The sequence below is a fragment of the Sander vitreus genome, chromosome 17, assembly GCF_031162955.1.
Source record: "Sander vitreus isolate 19-12246 chromosome 17, sanVit1, whole genome shotgun sequence".
Taxonomy (NCBI): domain Eukaryota; kingdom Metazoa; phylum Chordata; class Actinopteri; order Perciformes; family Percidae; genus Sander; species Sander vitreus.
The window spans coordinates 28,923,603-28,947,327 of NC_135871.1; the positions used below are offsets into that span (position 1 = coordinate 28,923,603).

The 23,725-nt window shown below is 40.9% G+C and overlaps 1 protein-coding gene across 2 annotated transcripts in view; it reads left to right on the plus strand.

The window, feature by feature from the left end:
• The window catches only part of LOC144532458 (protein kinase C epsilon type-like), a 104,904-nt gene that overhangs the window by 72,352 nt on the left and 8,827 nt on the right, over positions 1 to 23,725 (plus strand). For both annotated transcript variants that reach the window (XM_078273227.1, XM_078273228.1), the window contains exons 11-13: positions 7,121 to 7,275; positions 21,732 to 21,870; positions 22,916 to 23,104. In XM_078273227.1, coding sequence (XP_078129353.1) covers positions 7,121 to 7,275; positions 21,732 to 21,870; positions 22,916 to 23,104 — 483 coding nt within the window. The remainder of the gene's footprint in view (positions 1 to 7,120; positions 7,276 to 21,731; positions 21,871 to 22,915; positions 23,105 to 23,725) is intronic.

Sequence of the window (23,725 nt, forward strand, 5' to 3'; positions counted from 1 at the left end):
GAAGACTTGGAGTTAAGCACTGAAGTCATTCTTAAAAAAAGAAAGATGTGTTCGCAGTTTTGCCGACCGGATACGGCAACAGTTTAATCTATCAACTAACTGTCTCTTGCTGTGGTTGGCTATGAGTGCAGAGGGAATTTGAAAGACAACCGTTTATCCCGCCCCTCGGATTGAGTCCTGCCAATGGTCAGTTCCCAGACCCAACATCTTGATGTGGGTCTGGCTTATCAGGCTAATTACTGTGCACTGCTAATTAACTTATAGTAGCTGCATGCTAACGGCAGGGAAATCTGTAATCTTGGCAGCCAATGTTGTTAACTCCCCAATTTCGGGTCACATTACTGTTGAAACCTGTCCAGTTGGGTAGTATTTGGTTCAGAAGCATTTATCTGCGATTTCTGACGGTAGAAAGTGCCATATTCTATTACTGTGCACTACTAACTGTAGTAGCTGCATGCTAACGATAGGGGAAACCTGTAATCTTGTTAATTCCTCTCCAGTCTCGGGTCACACTGCTGCTGAAACATGTCCAGTTGTGTCATATTTGTTATAAGCCTTTATTGGTGTTTTTTACCTACATAGTGCTGCTATATGCTCTGTTGAATCCACCGACTGTACGGAGACAGGCAGCAACAACAGTAACGCTGATACGGAATCTGGCCAATCAGAGCAGACTGGGCATTTTCGGGAGGGGGGGCTTAAAGAGACAGGCGCTCCTACAGAGCATCTCATACAGAAGGTGAATACAGGAGCAGCAGCCATGGGCAGTATGAGATAAATAAAGTGTTTTTGAACATTAAAGCATGTAATCATGCTGTAGTACAAACACAAAATACAAGTATGAACCTGATAAAGCTACATAATAGATCACCTTTAACACTACGGCGCTCATTCTGCATGTTCTGGAAGTCATACACATTCATAGAGAGAGTATGTGGCTGCGCAGTATTAGGACACAAGTTTGACTGGGACCTCTTTCCAACACTGAATGATATGTGTGCGTGATTACATTTTCCTGTATCATGGCTGTCTTTTGTGAAGTAGGTTTTAAGCAGTGGCTTTGCGCCACTATAATGCAAACAACACAACATGTGCATTGACACTTTTAATCAGCAAGTAAATGGAAGCTCAGGCGGTCCAAACGTCTCTAATAAGCACTAGAGCTGTCAGTCTTCCTCTATAATACCATTCAAATTGAATTTGTTATTTTTTTTAAATATTCAAATAATATTCTAATATTTAATGCTCAAATGCAGCCTGTTATTAATATGTACTACACTACTCAGGCTTATGCATTGTCAATGTCACTACAAGCATGTGGTTGTTGTTACATGTTCTGTCCACTAGAGGGACTTCCAACATCAGCCTGTCCTTGAAGGGGATCTACGTCATGGCGCATTGCATTTCTGGCACGCCGCTCTCTGTTTACATTATTTTCCACCACGCACACAGCGGCAAACACAAATAAACAGAGAACTCGGTAATGAAACATGATCTAACAAGTGTAGTGAAGCAACTCTGTTGTAAAGGCTAATGGTGCTCGGTTAGCACGATGACATCATGTTAGAAAGCACAACCGAAACAATTTGTCACAAACTAAGTAACAATAGTGTTAACCACAATGCTAACGGCATTGATAACTAAGCCAAACGGTGCTGCCACTACTATTTTAGTGATTTATACGCAACCTGTTTCTTGCAGATTGTCATGTAACTGAGAATACGGCTGTTAGAAGGTAATATATGAAGTTGATGCTAGCTAACGCTGACAGCTGTAGGGCAGCTAACCTTAACTTTAGCTAGTTGTCTCCATGAAGCTCCCAGCTAAGCTCCTATAACTCGCGACACAGCTAGGAAACCAGAACGAGCTAACTAATGATAACATAAGCACTGGTGGATGTTGATTTTAAAGTCATGTTAAAACTATTTCCTATCCTTCTTCCGATTTCCAGCCGCAGCCTGTCACTCCCCCCGGTGCTAACGTTACTCGGTACGTAACGTTAGCTCACAATGCCTTGTGTTTCTCACTCCTGTAACTAATTGTTCATCAGATATGACATGAGAAGAGGGAGATTAGCTAACGTTAGCCAACCAATTTACAAAAAAAAATCACATTTGAATAGTAATTTCAGCATTCAAATAGCATTGATTTTTTTACTATTCGAATTATATTCAACTTTCGGAATTCGTTCCAACAGCCCTAATAAGCAGCATAAAGTCCCTTTTCTTTTTTCTCATTCGGAGGTGGTTTTAGTTTAAAAAAGGTTCTTAACATTACAGTGCACATTATGCACGTTCTGGACGCCATGCAGATTCATAGAGAGAGTGAGTGGCTGCGCACAGTATTAGGACACATGCTTAATTTAACGGCACTGTTTATTTTTTTAAGGACAAGCATTCTTGATCTGATTCCAGGGCCACACACACAATACACACTGTCCCCCAATTGCAATCATATCCTGCTGCCATTATCAGTGGGGGGAAAAAAAGAAAAATCCTGCCCTCCTCTTAAAGGCAGAGTCCACAAAATACATGCACGATGCTAAAGTGGACTTAAAAGAATTATTTCTCTATCTGGACAGTTACTGCAGCAGAATTTACAAGGAAAGCAGTGTGATGAAGCTTGCATCAAGCATTAAGAAAACAGTGATTAGACAGTGTGAAGATCTGAATCAAACCACAGAGTGGAAACCGAACCGGGCTCCAGGTTCTTTTTGAGTGAAATCACCGAGGGCATCTTTATACTCTGTGTGGTAATGACTAGCAGCCAAGCGCTAATGGCTCGTAATGTTCCGGGGAAAATAGGGCAGCAATTCACCTTTCTTTTTTCTTTTTTTTCTTTTTTTTTTTGTACACGGACAAAAGTTCAAACCCCACTAGTGTTTTTTTTCAGTTTTGACTGATTTTGATGAGTGAAGGGAGTTCATGTTGTCGCCGAGGAGTTGGCGTCCATGACATGCAGATATTTGTTCTTACAGATGGCAGATTTGAAGATTAATTAGGTTTATTTACTCAAGTACATTTATGTAACCTTTTTTTTTTTTTTAAATGTGATTATGTCCTTGTGTTCAAGGCAGACTGTATTCAGGAGGATTATACAACACAGTACCAAGATTAGAATAGACTAAAAACACAAGTTCTGCTGCTTTACTTCAGTATTTCCATTTTAGTTGATATACTACTTTCTCAACTACAACTACTGCTTCTTTCTTTCTTTTTTTCTTTCTTTCTTTCTTTTCTTCCCTTTTCCTTAGCCTTTTCTCCTTCCTTTTTTCTATCCTTTCTTTGTTTCCTCCTTTCTCTCACTTCTCGTCCTGTCTTTTTTTGTTTCCTTTAACTTTATTTAGTCATTACTAATTGTTACATGTTCTTCCAATTTCCTTTTCTCTTTCCCCATTCATCTTCCCTCACTTGATTCTTTTTCTTTGGTCCTTATTTCACCTCTCGTTCTTTCCTTAACGCTTTCTCCCTCCCTCAATCCTTCTTGACTTGAAGTCGTTTCCTTGTCCACCTACCCTCCGGCGTTTCTTCCTGCTTTCCTTCGTTTCTTTCTTTTCTTCTTTAACTGATCTTGAATCACAAAATCCCCAAAACTGAGACATGAGGTTTTCACATAACAGCAAACGTACACCGATTATGAGCTTATTTTGATACTGCAGTCAATTCTTCTGCCTTCTACCTTTACTTGTAGTTGTTACTTTTATTTTCTTAAAGTAAGTACGGAAATGAGTTCTCCTTGCACTTCTGATGCAGGACACAAACGAAGATATGCCTGTGTTGTTTTATTCTTTATGTGTACAATGGGAAGATAGACATCACGATGGAATTGCCTCTGTTGGGTTGGGGATAATCCTGTTGAGTATGTATAGAACATGGAGAGAGTGTGTGTGTGTGTGTGTGTGTGTGTGTGTGTGTGTGTGTGTGTCTCAGCAGGGGGGGAGCCAGTATCTGTACATTTGTAATTACACTCAGGAAATGTTATTCATGCTTGATTGGGTGGGACCAGCCGGGACTCTGGGTACATTTAAACAAACTATCTCAACATCCTGTTTAAAGTCGCTTTCAGGAGGAGCAGAGAGAGAGAGCGAAGTGGCTGAGGTGGAGCGGCGGCCTCTTATGTAAGACGCGGTCCTGAGGCCTCTTTAATACGATACTGGAGAGGAAACCTGAGGTCAGCTTTAAAAACATGGAGCATAAATGTTGTCCGATCAGCTGCGAAGGCCTCCACAGCTGAATTAACTTTTGGTGAATTCAGGTCCAACTAATCACTTAGAACCAATGTCGCAGCATATGCAAGTCGGATAAGATCAAGAAACCAAAGCAGACAATCTGTGGCCTCGTGTCACCTTACAGAAAAATGATGCTGATGAGTTTCAAGCACTGAGGTATCCAGCTTTCATTTGGGAAAAAGAAGAAACTGACAAACCCTTTTCAGGAACGTGGAATTTACTTTTATTGGCCAACAATTCCCTCATTTGCTTATTTGATCCATAAATGGTTTCTTCGCTGAATTTCCAGAAAATGTACAAAATCATATTGATTTCAAATGACATGTGATATAAAGTAGTTTGATATGACTCACCCCTCCGCCGTACTGTTGTCTGTTCTGCTGCCAGTTTTTCTCTGTTTAATTTATGTTCAATTCAACCAATGTTTTTTAATCAGCTCACCTGGTAGAGCAGGCGCCCATGTATAGAGGTTTACCCCTCAACGCAGCGGCCGCAGGTTCGAATCCGACCTGCGGCCCTTTGCTGCATGTCATTCCCCCCCTCTCTCCCCTTTCATTTCTTCAGCTGTCCTATAAAAATAAAGGCCTTAAATGGGCAAAAAACAGACAAGAGGAAATCAGGGCTGTGACTTAGCCGATCCCGTGATTGCTGTTCACCATGATTAAAAAAAAAATATATATATATATATAATAAAAATGAAAAAAATAACAGATAAATAAGAACATGTACAGCTCAGCACATAGACACACATGCATACATACATTTACAAATTCTTTTCTTTTCCATCTATCTACTTTGTTTCCTTCTATCTACATCAAACCGAATAATAACCCACCCAAACTAGACTTAGTTTATAGGCCCAGGAACCATACAGTCAGTATACAATACAATCACCTTGAGTCCTTTTTGTATCCATTCAATATCTTCATTTGAAATAGTCTCTTAAAATCCATCTCTTCACTGCAGCTGTTCCATAAATGAACTCCTTTGGCTGTGATGCCGTGATATTTAGCATTTGTTCTTATACGTTTCTTTTGAAATACAAAAGTTCCTCTTAAATGATGTTTGCTCCCTCTTATTTGAAACAACCCTTGGATACTCTCCGATAGCTGTTGATTATTTACTTTTTACATGATTTGTGCAATTTAAAGTCAACAATATCTTAGAATTTTAGTGCTTTTAGTTGGATGAAAAATCAGTTACTGCTCTATACGTGGTTTTATTTGCAATTCTTAATTTCGCAAAACGAATTTATTCGCAAAACGAACCTAGGGGTTATTAACAGATGTCAATCGCTCTCTGGGACATGTTTTCATGCTAATCGAATGTGTTTGTAGCTTGAAAGACGCTAGCGTGGACCGCTGATTAGCTTACAACGCTAGTATTCGAGGCACAGGGAAAGTAAAAACAAATCTTGTTAACCGAAGCATTGAGAACTTTGTAAGTGTACAGTTTATTGAAAAGATAGTTTATAAAGACACTCGCGTTCATAGCGTTGTAAGCTAATCAGCGGTCCGCGCTAGCTTCTTTCAAGCTACAAACACATTTGATTAGCATGAAAACATGTCCCAGAGAGCGACAGAGTGGATACACATCTGTTAATAACTCCTAGGTTCGTTTTGCGCTGGAATTGTCCTTTTAAGGCTCTCTTTTGAAAGATGAATATAATGAGTCACCTCTGTTTTATCAGAGGAAAAGCAGGAAGAAAGAGCGGGGTTACAGGAATATCTTTTGGAAATGGCATTGTGAAGAAACAGGATTGTGGTAACCTTACCGAGAAAAATGATCATTTAATTAATTAATTACTATTAAGTAATAGTGTTTTTTTGACTGAAATTGTGTCTCTTTCTGGGGAACCAGCTGCTTCCCGGCTGCTCTGTGTCATCTCTAGTGAAAATCCCAGAATTTCCAAAGATATTGTGACTCAGATACATTTGTAGTTAGAAGTGTGTAACCTGTATAATGTTGCTCAAGACTAGAGACCGGTTGACTTACAAGGGCCACGGCACAGCAGTATGTGATTAAAGGTTTAATGATGTATGGTGTAGAGAATGGATTCATGTGAGAAAGGCCATGAACATACAATGGCCTCGAAGGGACTGCTCCTGGTTTCTTATATACTGAGCTGTTTATATCACCCCCCCAACACACACACACACACACACACACACACACACAAACACACACTCTCACACTCTCTCTCTCTCTCTCTCTCATTTCCTATATGAAGAAAGCAAGCTGGAATTCAGGAAGGGGGGCATTTTCCCCTGGAGCCCATTTTCAGTACCAAGAGAATAGAGCTTGGAGGGCGCGGTGTGTGTGTGTGTGTGTGTGTGTGTGTGTGTGTGTGTGTGTCTCTCACAGGAAGTGGAGGCCACACAGTGGCCAAGTACTTTTGTGTGTTTTTACACCCAGAGTCATCTGTGAGACATAATCTCCAAATTATTTTATTTTGTTAAATGTTTTAAATTCATTCACATTTGTGGAATCTCTACCTGCTTCATAAACACTTCAATATGCCTTCATACAGTATGTCTCAATCAGAGGTAGCGATATGGAGAGACACAAACCATAAAACACGTTCCAGTATTTACTCAAAGTGTTCACACACAGTTGGACAATATTCACACCCAACTGTTTTGAATTCTCAGGAATTTTTTTTGACAAAACAAAGGCCTGACTTGTGTTTTATAGTAACATGGATTGCTATACTTATTTAACATTTTTGTCTTTGCTTTTGAAATGTTGACAAGCAAACGGTGCAAAATGTCTTGTTTGGGTTCTGACTCTCGAGCTGAACTCAAATCCAACACCACTGTACTGCATCTCCTTCTTTCGGCTGTATACATCCATTAAATGGGAGTGACTCCGTCTCTCTCGCTCTCTCTCCAGGACCGCTTGTTCTTCGTGATGGAGTACGTCAACGGAGGAGACCTGATGTTTCAGATTCAACGGTCCAGGAAGTTCGACGAGGCCAGATCTCGTTTTTACGCGGCCGAGGTCACGTCCGCTCTGATGTTTCTGCACCGGCACGGAGTCATATACAGGTAACCATGCCAACAGTGTTAGCATCACACCTTCAACAGGTCACCATACAGTACATACTGTATGCACTCAGGCCTTTTTTTTTTTCCAGATTTGTATTACAGTGCTCATATTATGCTCATTTTCAGGTTCATAATTGTATTTAGAGGTTATATCAGAATAGGTTTACATGGTTTAATTTAAAAAAAAAAAATTTATATTTTTGTTGTACTGCACATTGCTGCAGCTCCTCTTTTCACCCTGTGTGTTGAGCTCTCTGTTTTAGCTACAGAGTGAGACATCTCACTTCTGTTCCATCTTTGTTGCACATGCGCAGTAGCTAGGTAAGGACTACTAGCCAGTCAGAAGCAGAGTATGAGGGCGTGCCATGCTAGCAGCTAGGCGAGCATTGTAACGTGTGTTCCAAAGTGACCACGTTTGTCTCTGAAGTAAAGGCTGGACTACAATAGAGCTGTTTGGAGCAGTTGGTGAACAGTGTTTTCTGTTGGAGATGGTAAGTCCCTTTGGGGTGGACTTTGGGATTTTTCACTTTGGAAGCCTATAACGTGCACAAAAAAGATATATAACACAATAAAGGAAAGGGGAAACGCCCAAAAAGCATAACATGAGCACTTAATTTATATTAAATCACTTTAATGTGATCTGAAGTTTTCCATTTCATGCCGAGTTGCCACATTGGTCCATTAGGGCGGCTGTGGCTCAGGTGGTGGAGCAGTCGCCTACCAAATGGAAGGTTGGTGGTTTGATACCTGGCCCTGCAGTCCCATGTCGAAGTGTCCTTGGGCAAGACACTGAACCCTGAATTGCTCCCGATGCTGTGCCATCGGTGTGTGAATTTTTATCTGATGAGCAAGTGGCGCCTTGTGTAGCAGCCTCGGCCACAGTGTCTGAATAATGGTGAATGGTGCCTGTACGTTAAAGCGCTTTGAGTAGTCGTTAGGACTAGAAAAGCGCTATATAAGTCCATAGTGTGTAAGTCCATTTACATTTAGTGGATGTAGCACTATTCTGCTGCACTTTTGCACCCTTCAGTTTTTTACACATTTAAGTTACAGCAGCAAGTTTTAACTCCGACTCTGTCTGTGATCGTTTGATACACTCTGCTTATTTGATTTAGTGCTTCCACCTGAAATATATGCATCTCCATTACAGGACATATAAGAGAATAAAATAAACATGAACTCAAACTCCCAGCATTAGTGAAGAATAATATTGTAAACATGAATCTAAAGTGTACTCTTCAGGACTTGAACTCATCTTGTCAACCTTATTCTTTAAAATATGAATGTGCTGTTTATTTGGCCTAAATCTTCCAGCTTAGAAACATATTTTCCACAACATTGAATGGTGTGTACATTTTGAATAAGAAGCTCTCATTGGTCCCGGGGATGTTTGGACTCTCTCCTTTCCTGAGACTTAATGTAGTTTTAAACTGTCCTTTCATGTCTATACTAACGTGTGTGTCCTGGTTTGGGCTGTGCACAGGCACTAGGCCTCGCAACATTTGCTACCGAGCTGCAAGGAAACCATATGACACCTGAATAATAATAACATTACAACAATTCCATTGGCTATTTTTGCGCTAATAGCCTTGAACTTGGTGCAGTTTGTGCTGCAGCGCCGCCAACAACAATATACATCTTGGCTGCTGCTGTGGTTTTTAACTTGGGGTGGCAATGTGCAGTGGTGGTTCTAAGGGGGGGGAGTGGCCCAGTGCCCCCGTAATATTAAGCCACAACCCCCCCTCTGGCCCCTCTAACTGTGGCAAATATTTTCATACATTTTCAACCCCACCTTTTCCCACAAAGAGGGGATATTATTCATGTGCCGTTATAAATCAAATGTAGGTCAATTAAACGTCTCATTTGTGTGACGTCCTGTTGTGTTATTATAAACCCCCCAACAAAGCACAAGTAGACTTTATATTTCACAATGACTGTTTTCCGTCAGATCGTTAATAGATTTTAACGTTTCCGACCGCACTTGAAGGCAGCTTTGTTTCACAGGGTAGAGAGAAAGTAAAGAGACGAGCGAGACATAGCGAGTGCTTTGCTGTTGCAGGAAACATTCAGCTATTACACAAATTTCCGCACAGTTCAGTGCTTGTGTTATGTTTTTCACCCTCATAGTGTGTAAACTTTCTTGTTGCAGCGATAGAGGCAGTGATGTTTCCTGTTGACTGTACGGGATTCTCAGACCGCCTCAAAACGTAGCTCAAAACACACTGACGAGTCTGATCTCCGGTTACATGATTGGCCACCGCAACGTGACGTTTGGTTGCGTTTCTCCAAAAGTTGAGTCTGTCTCACCTTTTTTTTGAGTGTCCTCCCTGCGGCACCCCCCCGCCTCAGCCTAAACACCCTATAACCATTCAAAATGAATGGAAAGACCTGCGTTTTTGCCGGACTGTCGGACGGCCAACGCAAGCAGTGTGAACGCAGCCTTAAGGTCTTAAGGCACCTTTCTCACATCTTTGAGTCTGAAATTTGCGTGCAAAATTTTTTTATGTTAAAGCAACACTATGTAACTTTTAGCTGCAGCTGTCGTTCCAATGAGACAACCTGTAGGGGGACAGTAGCGGGAAAAGTTACATAGTGTTGCTTTAAATGATAAAAAAAACGACCTCACGTTGTGTAATTCATGTTTACACACTGCCTCCGAAGATTTCGTCCGTCATAAAAACATTCAGAACAGGGTTTGAATTTCTGCGTTTTTTCGCGTCCATAGCAAACATTTTGATGTGTTTTGACAAAGAGAAGGTATGAGCCTATCCAGAAATGCAGCACAGAAAGACGCTTGCAGAGTGCAACGTATCATTTCATAACTCAGACAGTCTGCTGTCAAGATGGTAGGCTAATATACAGCTAATATACATGATGATGAGGAGAATGGAAGGAGGGATTACGAGACACAGACAGAAAAAGAAGAGCAGCAGTGTAGTGATGGAGACAGAGAGCGAGGGCAGCGCACCTCCTTCAGGTAGCCGCGTTGCCAAACGCAAGAAGACGCAGGCAGAGAGGACAGAGAGAGCGGTAACTGTCGACGGGGAAGCGAGGGATGAAGTGAAGGAGAAGGAGAGAGAGGCAGAGCGACAGCAGCGTCACATTTTGTATTGTTTTTGCAAAGAATTTCGCGACAGAAAAATGAATACGCATCAGACTCAGTGTGCATGGTTTCTGTGCGTGACGTATTTTTAGGAAGACAGATGCGAGAAAATGCATATGAAAATTTCAGACTCAGTCTGCAAGGACCTTTAGGGCCTTATTTTAATGATCTAAGCGCACGCGTGAAGCGCATGGCACAGCTGCGTTTAGGGCATGTCTAAATCCACTTTTGCTAGTTTGACGGTGGAAAAAAAAGGGTCTGTGCGCCGGGCGCATGGTTCAAAAGGGTTGTACTTAGTGTCTTCATTAATCATAGGTGTGTTTTGGGCGTAACATGCAATAAACCAATCAGAGTGTCATCTCCCTTTCCCTTTAAAAGCCAGGCACGTTTGGACCTTGGTGCATTGCTATTATGATGGTGGATTTGCACCGTAATATTTTTATTTGTAATCTTTTGCATGTGTGTGTGCTGCTGCGCTTCCCTGTGTGTGTGTAACAAGCATAGTGTGCACGTGCTGTGCATAAGCCTAGGAGTATTTTACTAATGTGCTGTTAAAATAACAATAAAATGCTGCGCTATTGACTTTAGACCAGGTTTTTGTTGGTCAATGGCGCGATCACTTCCTGCTGCCTCAAGATAGCAATACACCAAAAATGCACCTGAACACACCTCCCTGTAAGACCACAGATGGGTGCAGGTGCATTTGCTATTTAAACGACGCGGGCGCTGGACGGGAAAATGACAACTGCGTCGGTCTCAAACTAGCAAAGACACTTACGCTGGGCTTTGCGCTGCGCCGGGTGCAAGATAGGGCCCTAAGGCTTTTGTAGAACCCAACTTATGGAGAGTTGGTGGTATGTAACACTTGTGCTTAATATCTATGGGTACCCCTAAAATGGGATGTAGCCCCAGCCTGGCCCCACCATTTGAAATGGTCTAGAACCGCCACTGGCAATGTGTCTCTGTCGGTCAGTCAGTCTACCAGTCTACCACTTCAGAATGAAATATCTCAGCAACTATTTGTATGTTCATAGCTGTTCAAATCCATCAGGAAACTGACTGATAGAGGGGCTCATTTGAACACAAAGCAAAGTTTGTTGGGCATTCATGGAGCACTCTTGTGTTCAAACCTACTGGCAAACAACTGATATTCTTTTCAGAATAAATATTTTCTTTGGTTGTGAAACTCAAACTTGTTTAACCCAGGAAGTGCTCGGTGTTGGTCTGCAGGTCGAGATTACCTCAGCGTCCTTCTACAGGTGCAATTATCTGTCTGTTTGGACTCCTCCGTCATAATATCATTGTCAACCAATAGCAAACACGCAGCTGGTCCCACAAAAGCAGCACGCTGCTCGAATCATAACACCATTGTGATGGACGGAGGCTCAGTGCAGGTTTGGGCTGTTTGCTCCCAGAAATAACCGGGATGGAAGAAAAGCAGGTCTTCTTTCCGGTGTTTTCTCCTCACGAATATAAGGTTTGATTTGGTGTTTACATTCTCTCGTCATGCAATGTGTGCGTGCGTGCGTGCGTGCGTGCGTGCGTGCGTGCGTGCGTGCGTGCCTGCCTGCCTTCTGGTGGTTTTTCTGACAAAGTCCAAGCCTACCTATCGAGTCATGGAGTTGTATGCTTATAGTGATTGGTACCAATCAATCAAAACGTTCCTATTGCCCTATTAATTTATTGTAACAGGTGACAGGTTATCATCTTTCAACCCTAACCTCTTTGTGTGTGCGTGTGTTTGTGTGAGCTTTTTTTTGATATTAATGAACGTCCGTTACGTTCAAGCCATTGCCAAATGAGTTGCTACAAAGCTGATTAAGACTATCAGCTCCACATAAATCTCTCTGGATCTCTCAGTATGACTGTTGATTTTGTTATTTTGGTGTGGGATTAGTTTTAGAAAAGCTAATTATTCTTTCTTTTATTCAATTTTGTTTTTTAAGCTACAATAGTATTTCAGTTGCATGTTTGATAAGACGACACATCTGTAGTTGTGCACAGTTTATATAAATAAAGGACTGTTTTTCTGTCATTTGTGTGCAGCTCATTCTGCTAAATAAAAATTGTGAGAAAATTGTATCATGAACTTCAAACCGTGAATCCAGTTATGAGTTGAGTGTATATCTTTCCATCCCTAGTCTCAAGCCTTGCTGACAAATCAGCAGAGCGGCTCTAGAGATGCAGGAAAAATACATTTGAACCCAAACTGAATAAAGGTCACCTTTGACCTACTTATTACAAACAATAAGCCGGTTTAGGTTGTAATGAGAGGATCTCCCAGAAGTAGAAGCCTCTAATCGTTAAATGAACTGCTTCAATTGTTACCTTAAACACTGGGTTCACTTTCCATTAACTTATAATGACTAACAACTTTGTTTATACCAAAACAACCTCCACTCTTGTTGGATGGCATCTTTGTTGCAACACGCAGTTGCTTGTGTTGAAATTATATATTACACATTATAATAACAAAAGCTTTGACGTGACATGTGGTTTTTTCGGTACCAGTTTATTCCAGTGCTTGATGCATTATCTGTGTGTGTGGTGTGTGTGTGTGTGTGTGTGTGTGTGTGTGTGTGTGTGTGTGCGATAAACACAGACACAGTGTCCCCAGAATGAGCAAACGGGCTGCATAGTAATGAGACATGAATTGTGTATTGTTATGTGTTCAGAAAGTAAAGGTCAGTTGAACGTGACAGAAGATGGTACAGCCCCCTTTACTGCTCCACAATGAATTGCAAATTTATTGAAATTGCAATAAAGGTCTAGTGCAATGTCCAAAATGCAGGAGGGGGGGGGGGGGCGCAATATTTGTTAATATGTGTCAACCTACAAATCCTATCCTACAGACCAAAGAAAACTATTTTTGTTTGGTACAGGTCCTTGCAAAAAAAATCACACTATAATCCTTTTGAAATTTTAATATTTTTCAATGAAAATGACAACAATGATACAAAAATGATCATTCCCTCAAATATCAGGAATCATATCGCAATTGCAATATCAGTCAAAATAATCGCCATGGTCTTTTTTCCTTACATCGTGCAGCCCTGTTCCTCTTCCACACTACACATATGTGTGGGGGTTTCCCATGGGTGCTTCGGTTTCCTCACACAGTGCAAACACAGGGAGAAGATATAGAGTCCATAAAGCAAGGCTGAGAATAGGGATGGAAATTCATCATCAAGAAAATTGAAAACTGGTTTGTTACACAGCAGTATTCCCATGTTCAAAAAGAAGTAGGAAGGAGTTTTAAAAAAAAAAAAACATTACTGGTCCTACCCCCTTTTTCTACTTTTGTACTTGTATACAAACAATTTAATTCGTCACTCATTAATATATACATACGTACTTACACGCACATATACACATGCATACACATACAGTATACACACATGCATACACACATACATATACACATTTTGTGTTGGCAAAGGTTCAGGGATAAAAAGGGTTTGTTGATTAGTTCACTCATCATTCGAAAGTCAGGAAAGCGGGCGAGACTACAGTCTAGTGTATTTCCAAAAAAAAGAAGGGAGATGCCAGTAATAAGGTGACACCAATCAGCTCAAGAAACACAACAGATAAAAGCCACATTGTACCTGCTGGTTACTTACAAAGTTTGATTCTTAATGTCATAAACCAAAAAATGTACACAATACGTAACATATGACGCGCAGACATCCAAAACAAAGACCACACATCCAATTGAGGTTTGGCTATGCATATGTTAAAATACACACATAAAAATGTAAAACACAAACAAGATGTTGCATGAAATTAAAGAATGACAGGATAAAATCACTTATAGAACTAACACTAATAGAACTTCCATCCGGTGTCGTTATTTAGGTATTTTGGCGGCTACATGATCTCAGAGGTTCCAGTCCTGCTGGTGCCTGCTGGACCAGGACTCATTGTTACAATGAAGGGGGGGGGGGGTCATAATCATACAATTATAACAGTGTGAACGTGAGTGTTTCTTTGGGTTGGCACCCAATTGAGTCCCAATCAGTCATCAAGGTTGAAGCCAAAAGCTTGCAGCTTTAGTGTTTTGTGTTTGTTTTTGTGTTGGTTTTGGCTTCCTAGCCGTGTTTTAAAGTGATACTCCACCCAGACAGAGTCTGCGTTTGAATGTGGAAGGTCCTATTACCAGAAATACCTCTAGCAAACCTCAGCCTCTGTTTTAAGCAGTAATAGAGGTAACAGAGGCTCGGGTCTGCTTGGGTTCATGCCACTTATGCCTGCCAGACAGTAGAAGACTTTGAACAGACTTTGAAAAGACTAAAGTCTGACACTGTCTCACATCTAAAGACAATAATCTCACGTACACATGTTCCACCAAAACAAGTTCCTTCCTGAGGCTATTTTGCAGCGCCTATGTACGGAGCTAAGCACCGCCTGTGATGCTGAACACTGCGAAGGAGGGTCTGGCTAGTCCACACAGCATTCCGGGATGGGAGAAAAACGTGCTCTGGTTTATTGGCATTTCTTTAAACCAATCACAATCATCATTGGCAGCGCTAAGCTCCGCCTGGAGCCTCTGCAAAATAGCCTCGGGAAGGAACTTGTTTTGGTGGAACGTGGTGTGTACATTCAAAAGTAGTTTTAGTCGTGCAACAGAAAACTCAGATTGGACAGATAGTCTAGCTAGCTGTCTGGATTTATCCTGCAGAGATCTGAGGAGCAGTTAACCATAGTCCTCAGAAATCCACTGGAGTTTAGAACGCCAACACTAAAAAAGAGGAAGGTAACACACATCGGCGAAAAGACCCGCATTTTCAGCGTCACCGGAGCAATCCCGGAAGTGGAACGTCGTGGATATAGACTATACCAAACAAGGCAATAATGGGATGCACATCAATAGTGATACCCTAACGAGACTTTTCATTTTGTGTGTGTGTGTGTGTGTGTGTGTGTGTGTGTGTGTGTGTGTGTGTGTGTCTTACGGAAGAGGGGATGGACGGATGGAGGGAATGATGGGGGGGTGCTCAGAGAGTTGAAAGAGAACTTGATACCCACTCTGCTGGTTTTGGGGTCTGGTCGGTCTGGCCAGATCTGAATGACCTCTGTATCAGAACAGGAGTGTCATTGGAGTGGGTGCGGTCTGACTCTGGGACTGTGATGGTCTCAGAGGACATTATAACTGACCCTCTCACTGTCGTCAAGGCAACAGCCACATATGGTGGTCACAGTCACCTGCTAACATCTGCAGGTGAACTCTTATGGATTTACACCAACATCAACAACAACACTGGACCGGACTGAATCTTCAGGGAAAACTTGCATGTCTTCCCTTTGCTGATCACTCTGTCTCACTCATTGCTCAAGAACACTGCACTCAATGAGGACATTCTCACATTCACAGTGAAAGCCAGATTACAAGTCCTCCCTACTAGACTCAACCTCTCTATCTGGTTTCCCACAACTCAGGTCCCTCATTGCCTGCATCACACCTCAGAACAGGTCACTGAAACGCTGTCACACATCCTAAGTGGTTGCCATGCCTACAAAGGAATGTACATAGCACGTCATGACAGAATAGTAGACCTCATAGTGAAAGACATATCAAACCAGTTCCCTCTCTCAGTAAGAATGTACAAACATTCTCAGGTAAAACCATCCATGTTTCAGCACTGCAGTAGTAACTCTAGTACTTTCTTACACCTGGTTGCCAATACACCAGATGTTGTTATTATCAATGAGGAGTCCAGTGAGGTGCATATTTTGGAGGTAGGCTGCAGCTTTGATTCCAGCATGGAGGAGTCTTTCTACGCCAAGGTAGTTAAATACCAACCACTCCTAAACACCATCTCAGAGCTAGGCTATAGGTGCACGCTACTAGTTTTCATAATTGGTAGCCTAGGAAACACACACAGGTTGGTCGTAAGAGGGCTGCAACAACTTGGGATGGCCAAAAAGACGGCTAAACAACTTGCAAAGTACTGTGCCATATCTGCTATTATTGGCAGCCGCCACATATGGCAGAGACACTGCTACTTCTACCCTTAAGAAGTGAGTAATGTGCTACTTATACCCTTAAGAAGTGAGTAATGTGCTACTTATACCCATAAGAAGTGAGTATTGTGCTACTTATACCCTTAAGAAGTGAGTAATGTGCTACTTATACCCTTAAGAAGTGAGTATTGTGCTACTTATACCCTTAAGAAGTGAGTATTGTGCTACTTATACCCTTAAGGAGTGAGTACTGTGCTACTTATACCCTTAAGAAGTGAGTATTGTGCTACTTATACCCTTAAGAAGTGAGTATTGTGCTACTTATACCCTTAAGAAGTGAGTATTGTGCTACTTATACCCTTAAGGAGTGAGTACTGTGCTACTTATACCCTTAAGAAGTGAGTATTGTGCTACTTATAACCTTAAGAAGTGAGTATTATGCTTGTTAAGTGATATTGTGAAGATCTGCTGCGTGTCACTGGTCCATGAGTTTGTGTATGTATTGTATTACATCGGTATTATTTGTGTCCCTGTACTATTTTTCTTCATGTGGACATAAATAAATGATTAAAATGTGTGTCTTACGGAAGAGGGGATGGACGGATGGAGGGAATGATGGGGGGGTCAGAGAGTTGAAAGAGAGAGAGAGGTTAGCTGTCACAGTGCACAGGGGTTGCCGCTGACGACGTAATGGAAAAATCACTCAAGATTATAAAAGTAACACAGGAAATGCTCTCAATTCAGCCTGATTGCCCCTTTTGTGTGTGTGTGTGTGTGTGTGTGTGTGTGTGTGTGTGTGAGACAGAGCACCTCCTGTTTATTGACAGGATTTATTTTCTAAAATACAACAACCAAACATGTATAACACATATTTCCCTGACTGTAGGAACACAGTGTGACACTGATCCTGGGTAAGAAGGGTTTTTTACCGCTACATGCTAAGCCACGTTCTCCAGTTTAGTGTTATACTTTGACCCCTTGGACCGGTTGCCAGTCCTCTCCTAGAACTGTCAGCCTATAGGAGTCTTAAATGGCTTTAAAAGCATGAGTGTTTGAATAGGTTGATACTCACTGATGCTTGTAGTTTGGAAGCTGTACATATTTGAATTGCAACTCTCTTTTCTGCCCCTACAAAAGCCCAGAGATGAGGCAGACGTGTATTTCTGAAATGGTTCTTTTAGTGCCTTTCTGAAATGCTAAAGCAAGTTCTTAAGGTTTTGTGTTTCTACTGTACTAAATTGAAAGTTACGCTCGCCTAATCTCACAAATCTCAGCTTTTGATCCTAAATCTATGACATAGATTACAATCTTTATCAGACTAAATAGTACGCTTGACCAGAACAGCACTAGAATGAACTGAGCGGGGCGGCCTCTGGCTCACCCAGTAAGAGCGTGCGCCCCATGTAGGCTGAGTCCTTTGCAGTGGTGCGGGTTCGAATCCAACCTGCTGCCCTTTGCTGCGTGTCATCCCCCACCTCTCTCCCCACTTTCCATCTATCCACTGTCACTATCTAATAAAGGGAAAAGCCCCAAAAAAATAATCAGTGAAAAAAAGAATGAAATGAGCAAGCCATACCATGAATAGATGAAATAGGTAATATTTTTTTAATCTGAAATGTGTGTTTTTATATAAGAGAATTGTGCCTGGGAATGAAAAACTAATATAATCGTAGGCCTTACTGGTCAGTCATCTTAATAAAGTAGACAACAGTTGTTGATTCAGAGAAACCTTTTTTTTTATTCCAATTTGTGCACTCTGAATATCCATTTATATTTAGTAATGTGTTGTGTGTTACCAAGTAACAATATAAATAAATAAATACAAATAAAGACTCAAACACATCAAATAGTAATAGTAGTACAGATTTGTGCAGAGAATCAAAGTATGACAAAAAAAAAAACAATTCTCTAATTCCTAAATAAATAAAGATATAAAAAAAATGAAAGACTATGAACATTTTCCCCATTCCCTGCTATGCGATATAGATGTATTAGCTCCCTTTCCTCTAACAAAACCACAACAAGACAACTTTACATAAATAAATATCATTCCATTAGTACAGCTGGACACCTGCAGCCACTTAATGTTGAATCTTCCTGCAGCGAGGTGATGTGTAATACAAAGATTAGCGTCAGCAGCCATTTGAATTCAATAACAAAGGCATTAAATTCATATGCTATTTTTTCTGCCCCGCTGCAGGCGTGCAATTCAGATGTAATGTGCTAGGAGTCGCCTGGAGGTGAGATATGCAAAGAGGCCGCCAGTCGCCAGTTTAATTTTTTCGTCCGGGGGAAAATGCAGAACAAGTGCTGCTCTTTCCTGCCTCAAAACGAGGCCATCAATGTGAGGAGCCTTTTAGCAAGGCACAGCCCCCCTGGCTGCGAGTTCACATAATGAGTTCACATAAAGCAAATCCAGACATGCTTTAGCAAACCTAACCAAGGTTCAAACCTGTGGAAATGGATTTCTTGGAATGAGAATGTGCATTAAACTTCAATCAATGAATCTATGTAAAAATAAATTAACAAAATACACTTTACTGGAAGCTGCCATGTGTCAACTTGATTGTTCACAATGACCCAAAGATGAACTAGTAAAAACTTGGTCAAAAGCCAACTGTCAAGCTCCACTGCATCTGACATGTCTTTGACATGGTTTTGAGACTTGAGGCACATTAGCATACCGTTCATAGTTTAACTTTGCACGAGATCCAGATACCTGTCGTGACTGTAGATAAAACTGCTCATTGTCAGGTAATATTTATTATTAAAAAAAAAAAAAAAAAAAAAAACATAATTTGCAAGTCAAATGAGTTCAAGTTTCAGGAAATTCACTTGGTTAAGGGTGCACAGAATAAAACAAAAAAAAACATGCTTACCCAGAGAGACGTATAAATAATAGTAATAAAAAAAAAAAAAAAATAGGTTGTTTAAACTGCCTTTTTATTTTGGGGGCTTGCTAAAACAGGACAGTTGCATAAGCTCTCAAACACACACACACACACACATTTATCTCCTCGCTGGCTTGTCAGGGCGGCTGTATTTTTGAAAACACCTCGGGCTGAATGGCTGCGTTGGCTACATCGGGGAGATGTTGACATTTTTGTGGCGATCAACCATCAAACCCAGAGCGACCGCATTCATGACCAACCCTGTCATCTCTCAACACTGCTTCTGTTATCTCTCACACTGTTCCCTCTCTCTCCCCCCATCCATCTCTTTCTCCTATTCAACCCTCAACTTTCTCTCTTTTCCCATGTCTGTTACCCTTTCCATCATCCTTGTATGTATTTCTCCCCCGCCTCAGAGACACATACACTACTACTATCTAAAAAAAATACCAAAAAAGAACCTGTGGGGCTGTGAAAACCTTTGTCTATCATTGTTATTGTAAATCCCAACTGTTCGCAAATGTGTGTTCTTTTATGAGAAGCATTTATTGCACAAGAGATTCCATTGAAATAAACTAAAATATTTAAATTAAATAGCTCAGAAAGCATATTCTTGTAGTCCAGATTGATGTCAAAATATGAGCTCCTTTGTTGAAAGCTTTTGTATGTTTATTTGTGTGAAATCCTACAATGTCTAACAACATCTTGATTTTCATTTCATCATTCATATTTAAAATTATATTATACCTATTTTATTTTTATTTTGTTATATATACTGTGTATGTGTAGGTTGTATATCTGTATTCTACACTTGTATATATATGTACCTTGTGTATATACAGTATATACAGGTGCTGGTCATATAATTAGAATATCATGAAAAAGTTGATTTATTTCAGTAATTCCATTCAAAAAGTGAAATTTGTATATTATATTCATTCATCACACACAGAGTGATATATTTCAAATGTTCATTTCTTTTAATTGTGATGATTATAACTGACAAATAATGGAAATCCCAAATTCAGTATCTCCGAAAATTAGAATATTACTTAAGACCAATACAAAAAAGGATTTTTTAGAAATGTTGGCCAACTGAAAAGTATGAACATGAAAAGTATGAGCATGTACAGCACTCAATACTTAGTTGGGGGCTCCTTTTGCAGCAATGTGGCGTGGCATGGAGTCGATTAGTCTGTGGCACTGCTCAGGTGTTAGGAGAGCCCAGGTTGCTCTGATAGTGGCCTTCAGCTCTTCTGCATTGTTGGGTCTGGAGCATCGCATCATCCTCTTCACAATACCCCATAGATTTTCTATAGGGTTAAGGTCAGGCGAGTTTGCTGGCCAATTAAGAACAGGGATACCATGGTCCTTAAACCAGGTACTGGTAGCTTTGGCACTGTGTGCAGGTGCCAAGTCCTGTTGGATAATGAAATCTGCATCTCCATAAAGTTGGTCAGCAGCAGGAAGCATGAAGTGCTCTAAAACCTCCTGGTAGACGGCTGCGTTGACCCTGGACCTCAGAAAACACAGTGGACCAACACCAGCAGATGACATGGCACCCCAAACCATCACTGACTGTGGAAACTTTACACTAGACTTCAAGCAACGTGGATTCTGTGCCTCTCCTCTCTTCCTCCAGACTCTGGGACCTTGATTTCCAAAGGAAATGCGAAATGTACTTTCATCAGAGAACATAACTTTGGACCACTCAGCAGCAGTCCAGTCCTTTTTGTCTTTAGCCCAGGCGATACGATCTCCCCCACATTTTTGAATGGGTTTTGTTTCACAATCCTCTCCAGGGTGCGGTTATCCCTATTGCTTGTACACTTTTTTCTACCACATCTTTTCCTTCCCTTCGCCTCTCTATTAATGTGCTTGGACACAGAGCTCTGTGAACAGCCAGCCTCTTTAGCAATGACCTTTTGTGTCTTGCCCTCCTTGTGCAAGGTGTCAATGGTCGTCTTTTGGACAGCTGTCAAGTCAGCAGTCTTCCCCATGATTGTGTAGCCTAGAGAACTAGACTGAGAGACCATTTAAAGGCCTTTGCAGGTGTTTTGAGTTAATTAGAGTGGCACCAGGTGTCTTCAGTATTGAACCTTGTCACAATATTCAAATTTTCTGAGATACTGAATTTGGAGTTTTCATTAGTTGTCAGTTATAATCATCAAAATTAAAAGAAATAAACACTTGAAATATGTCAGTCTGTATGGAATGAATGTATACATTATACAAGTTTCACTTTTCGAATGGAATTACTGAAATAAATCAACTTTTTCATGATATTCTAATTATATGACCAGTACCTATATGTACATTCTTTCCATTCCTCTAAGTATATTTTTTGGAGAATGTTCTGTTTTTTTTAATCTTTTGTTATCTTATCTTACTTTCAACTTTACCTTGCTGCTGTAACACTGCTGTCATTTCCCAGTTTGGGATTAAAAAAGTATTTATCTATCTATCTATCCTTTCCCCTGTACAACCCTCTGGCTCTGCAGAGACTTGAAGCTGGACAACATACTGTTGGATGCCGAGGGACACTGTAAGCTGGCAGACTTTGGGATGTGCAAGGAGGGAATCCTCGACGGTGTCAGCACCACCACCTTCTGCGGGACGCCAGATTATATCGCACCTGAGGTGACCTCCAATGCACATATACAGCTTCTACACCCCCAGTAACAACGCATTACATAAGAAAATGTCACAGCTTCCACACCCCCAATAACAACGCATTACGTAATAACAACGCATAATGTTAATAAAATGTCACAGCTTCCACACCCCCAGTAATAATGCATTATGTAATAAAATGTCACAGCTTCCATTCCCCCAGTAACCATGCATTACGTAATAACAACGCATAATGTTAATAAAATGTCACAGCTTCCACACCACCAGTAACAACGCATTACAAAATAATAACGCAAGGTAATACAATGTCAAAATGTAATAAATATCACTTCGTTATGTAATAACACCTGCATTACATTTGAATCTGCCGCATTTTTTAATAAAAACCTGAACCCAATATGTAATAAATTCCTTCGCATTCTGTAATAAATTATTACATAATGCGGCGGTTCCTTTTTTTAACAAAAGTGTAATATGGTGCATTATGAATTACCAAAACAAATGTCTTTTCATTAATTTTTTATAACATTAATGAATTCTAGCGTGACTCATGGTCACTCAAAATTAGATTTGTAAAAATTACTATTACTATTACTTATTAATACTATTTGTTCAGTAGATTCATTTTACCTTTAATTACTGAATGTATTACATACTGCGTTCAGGGTTTTTATTACAATTTTTCTTACAAAATGCGGGTGTTACATAATGAAGTATACATTTATTACATTTTGACCTTTTATCACATAATGCGTTGTTACGCCCCGTAACCTACATACACACATATTTTATTTGTCCATGTTCGACTGTTTGCTGACGATACTCAATTTTTTGTTGCTGAGATGGAGATTAAAGTAGAACATTTTAGCCTTCTGGTGGGAAGTGTACAATGTCGCAGAACTTTGTTTATACCTCAGTGTGCCAAAAAAATTCAATTATCAGCCCCCAAAATGACATAAGCTTGCTCAGCATAACTTTACGTCGGTAAAAATGTAAGTGTGGTTTTTGACACTGACTACATGTTTGTAAGTCTCTTCTTTTTGATGATCAGATCCTTCAGGAGCTGGACTACGGCCCGTCAGTGGATTGGTGGGCTCTGGGGGTGCTGATGTACGAGATGATGGCAGGGCAGCCGCCGTTTGAAGCCGATAACGAAGACGACCTGTTCGAGTCCATCCTCCATGACGACGTCCTCTACCCCGTCTGGCTCAGCAAGGAGGCGGTGTCCATTCTCAAAGCGGTCAGTTAGCTGTTTCCTAAAACACTTTGCATTGAGAGCACTTTGTAGTCCACTACCTAGTCTGCTCAGTTTAGTCTATATCCACGACGTTCCACTTCCGGGATTGTTCCTGTGCCGCCGAAAATTCTGCCGGATGTCCCTCATTTTGGACGGATGTCTGTCACCTTCTGCTTTCTCTGCGTTGGCATTTTAAACTCCGATGTATTTCTGAGGACTATGGTTAACTGCTCCTCAGATCTCTGCAGGGTAAATCCAGACAGCTAGCTAGACTATCTGTCCAATCTGAGTTTTCTGTTGCACGACTAAAACAACTTTTAAACGTATACATGTTCAACCAAAACAAGGTTCTTCCCGAGGCTATTTTGCCGAGGCACAGTTACTGAGTCTGGCGCTTGAGTCTGTGATTGGTTTAAAGAAATGCCAATAAACCAGTGCACATTTTTCTCCCATCCCAGAATGCTGTGTGGACTAGCCAGACCTTCCTTAGCAGCGCTGTGGAGGAAGGTCTGGCAATGCGAGACTAACTCACTTGTGAACTTCGTTTTTACACTTATAGTTTGTTTGCTATGGTCCGAATCAGTTGAGTTTGTAAGCTTAAAGCATTTTCCCCTTGGTTCAGTT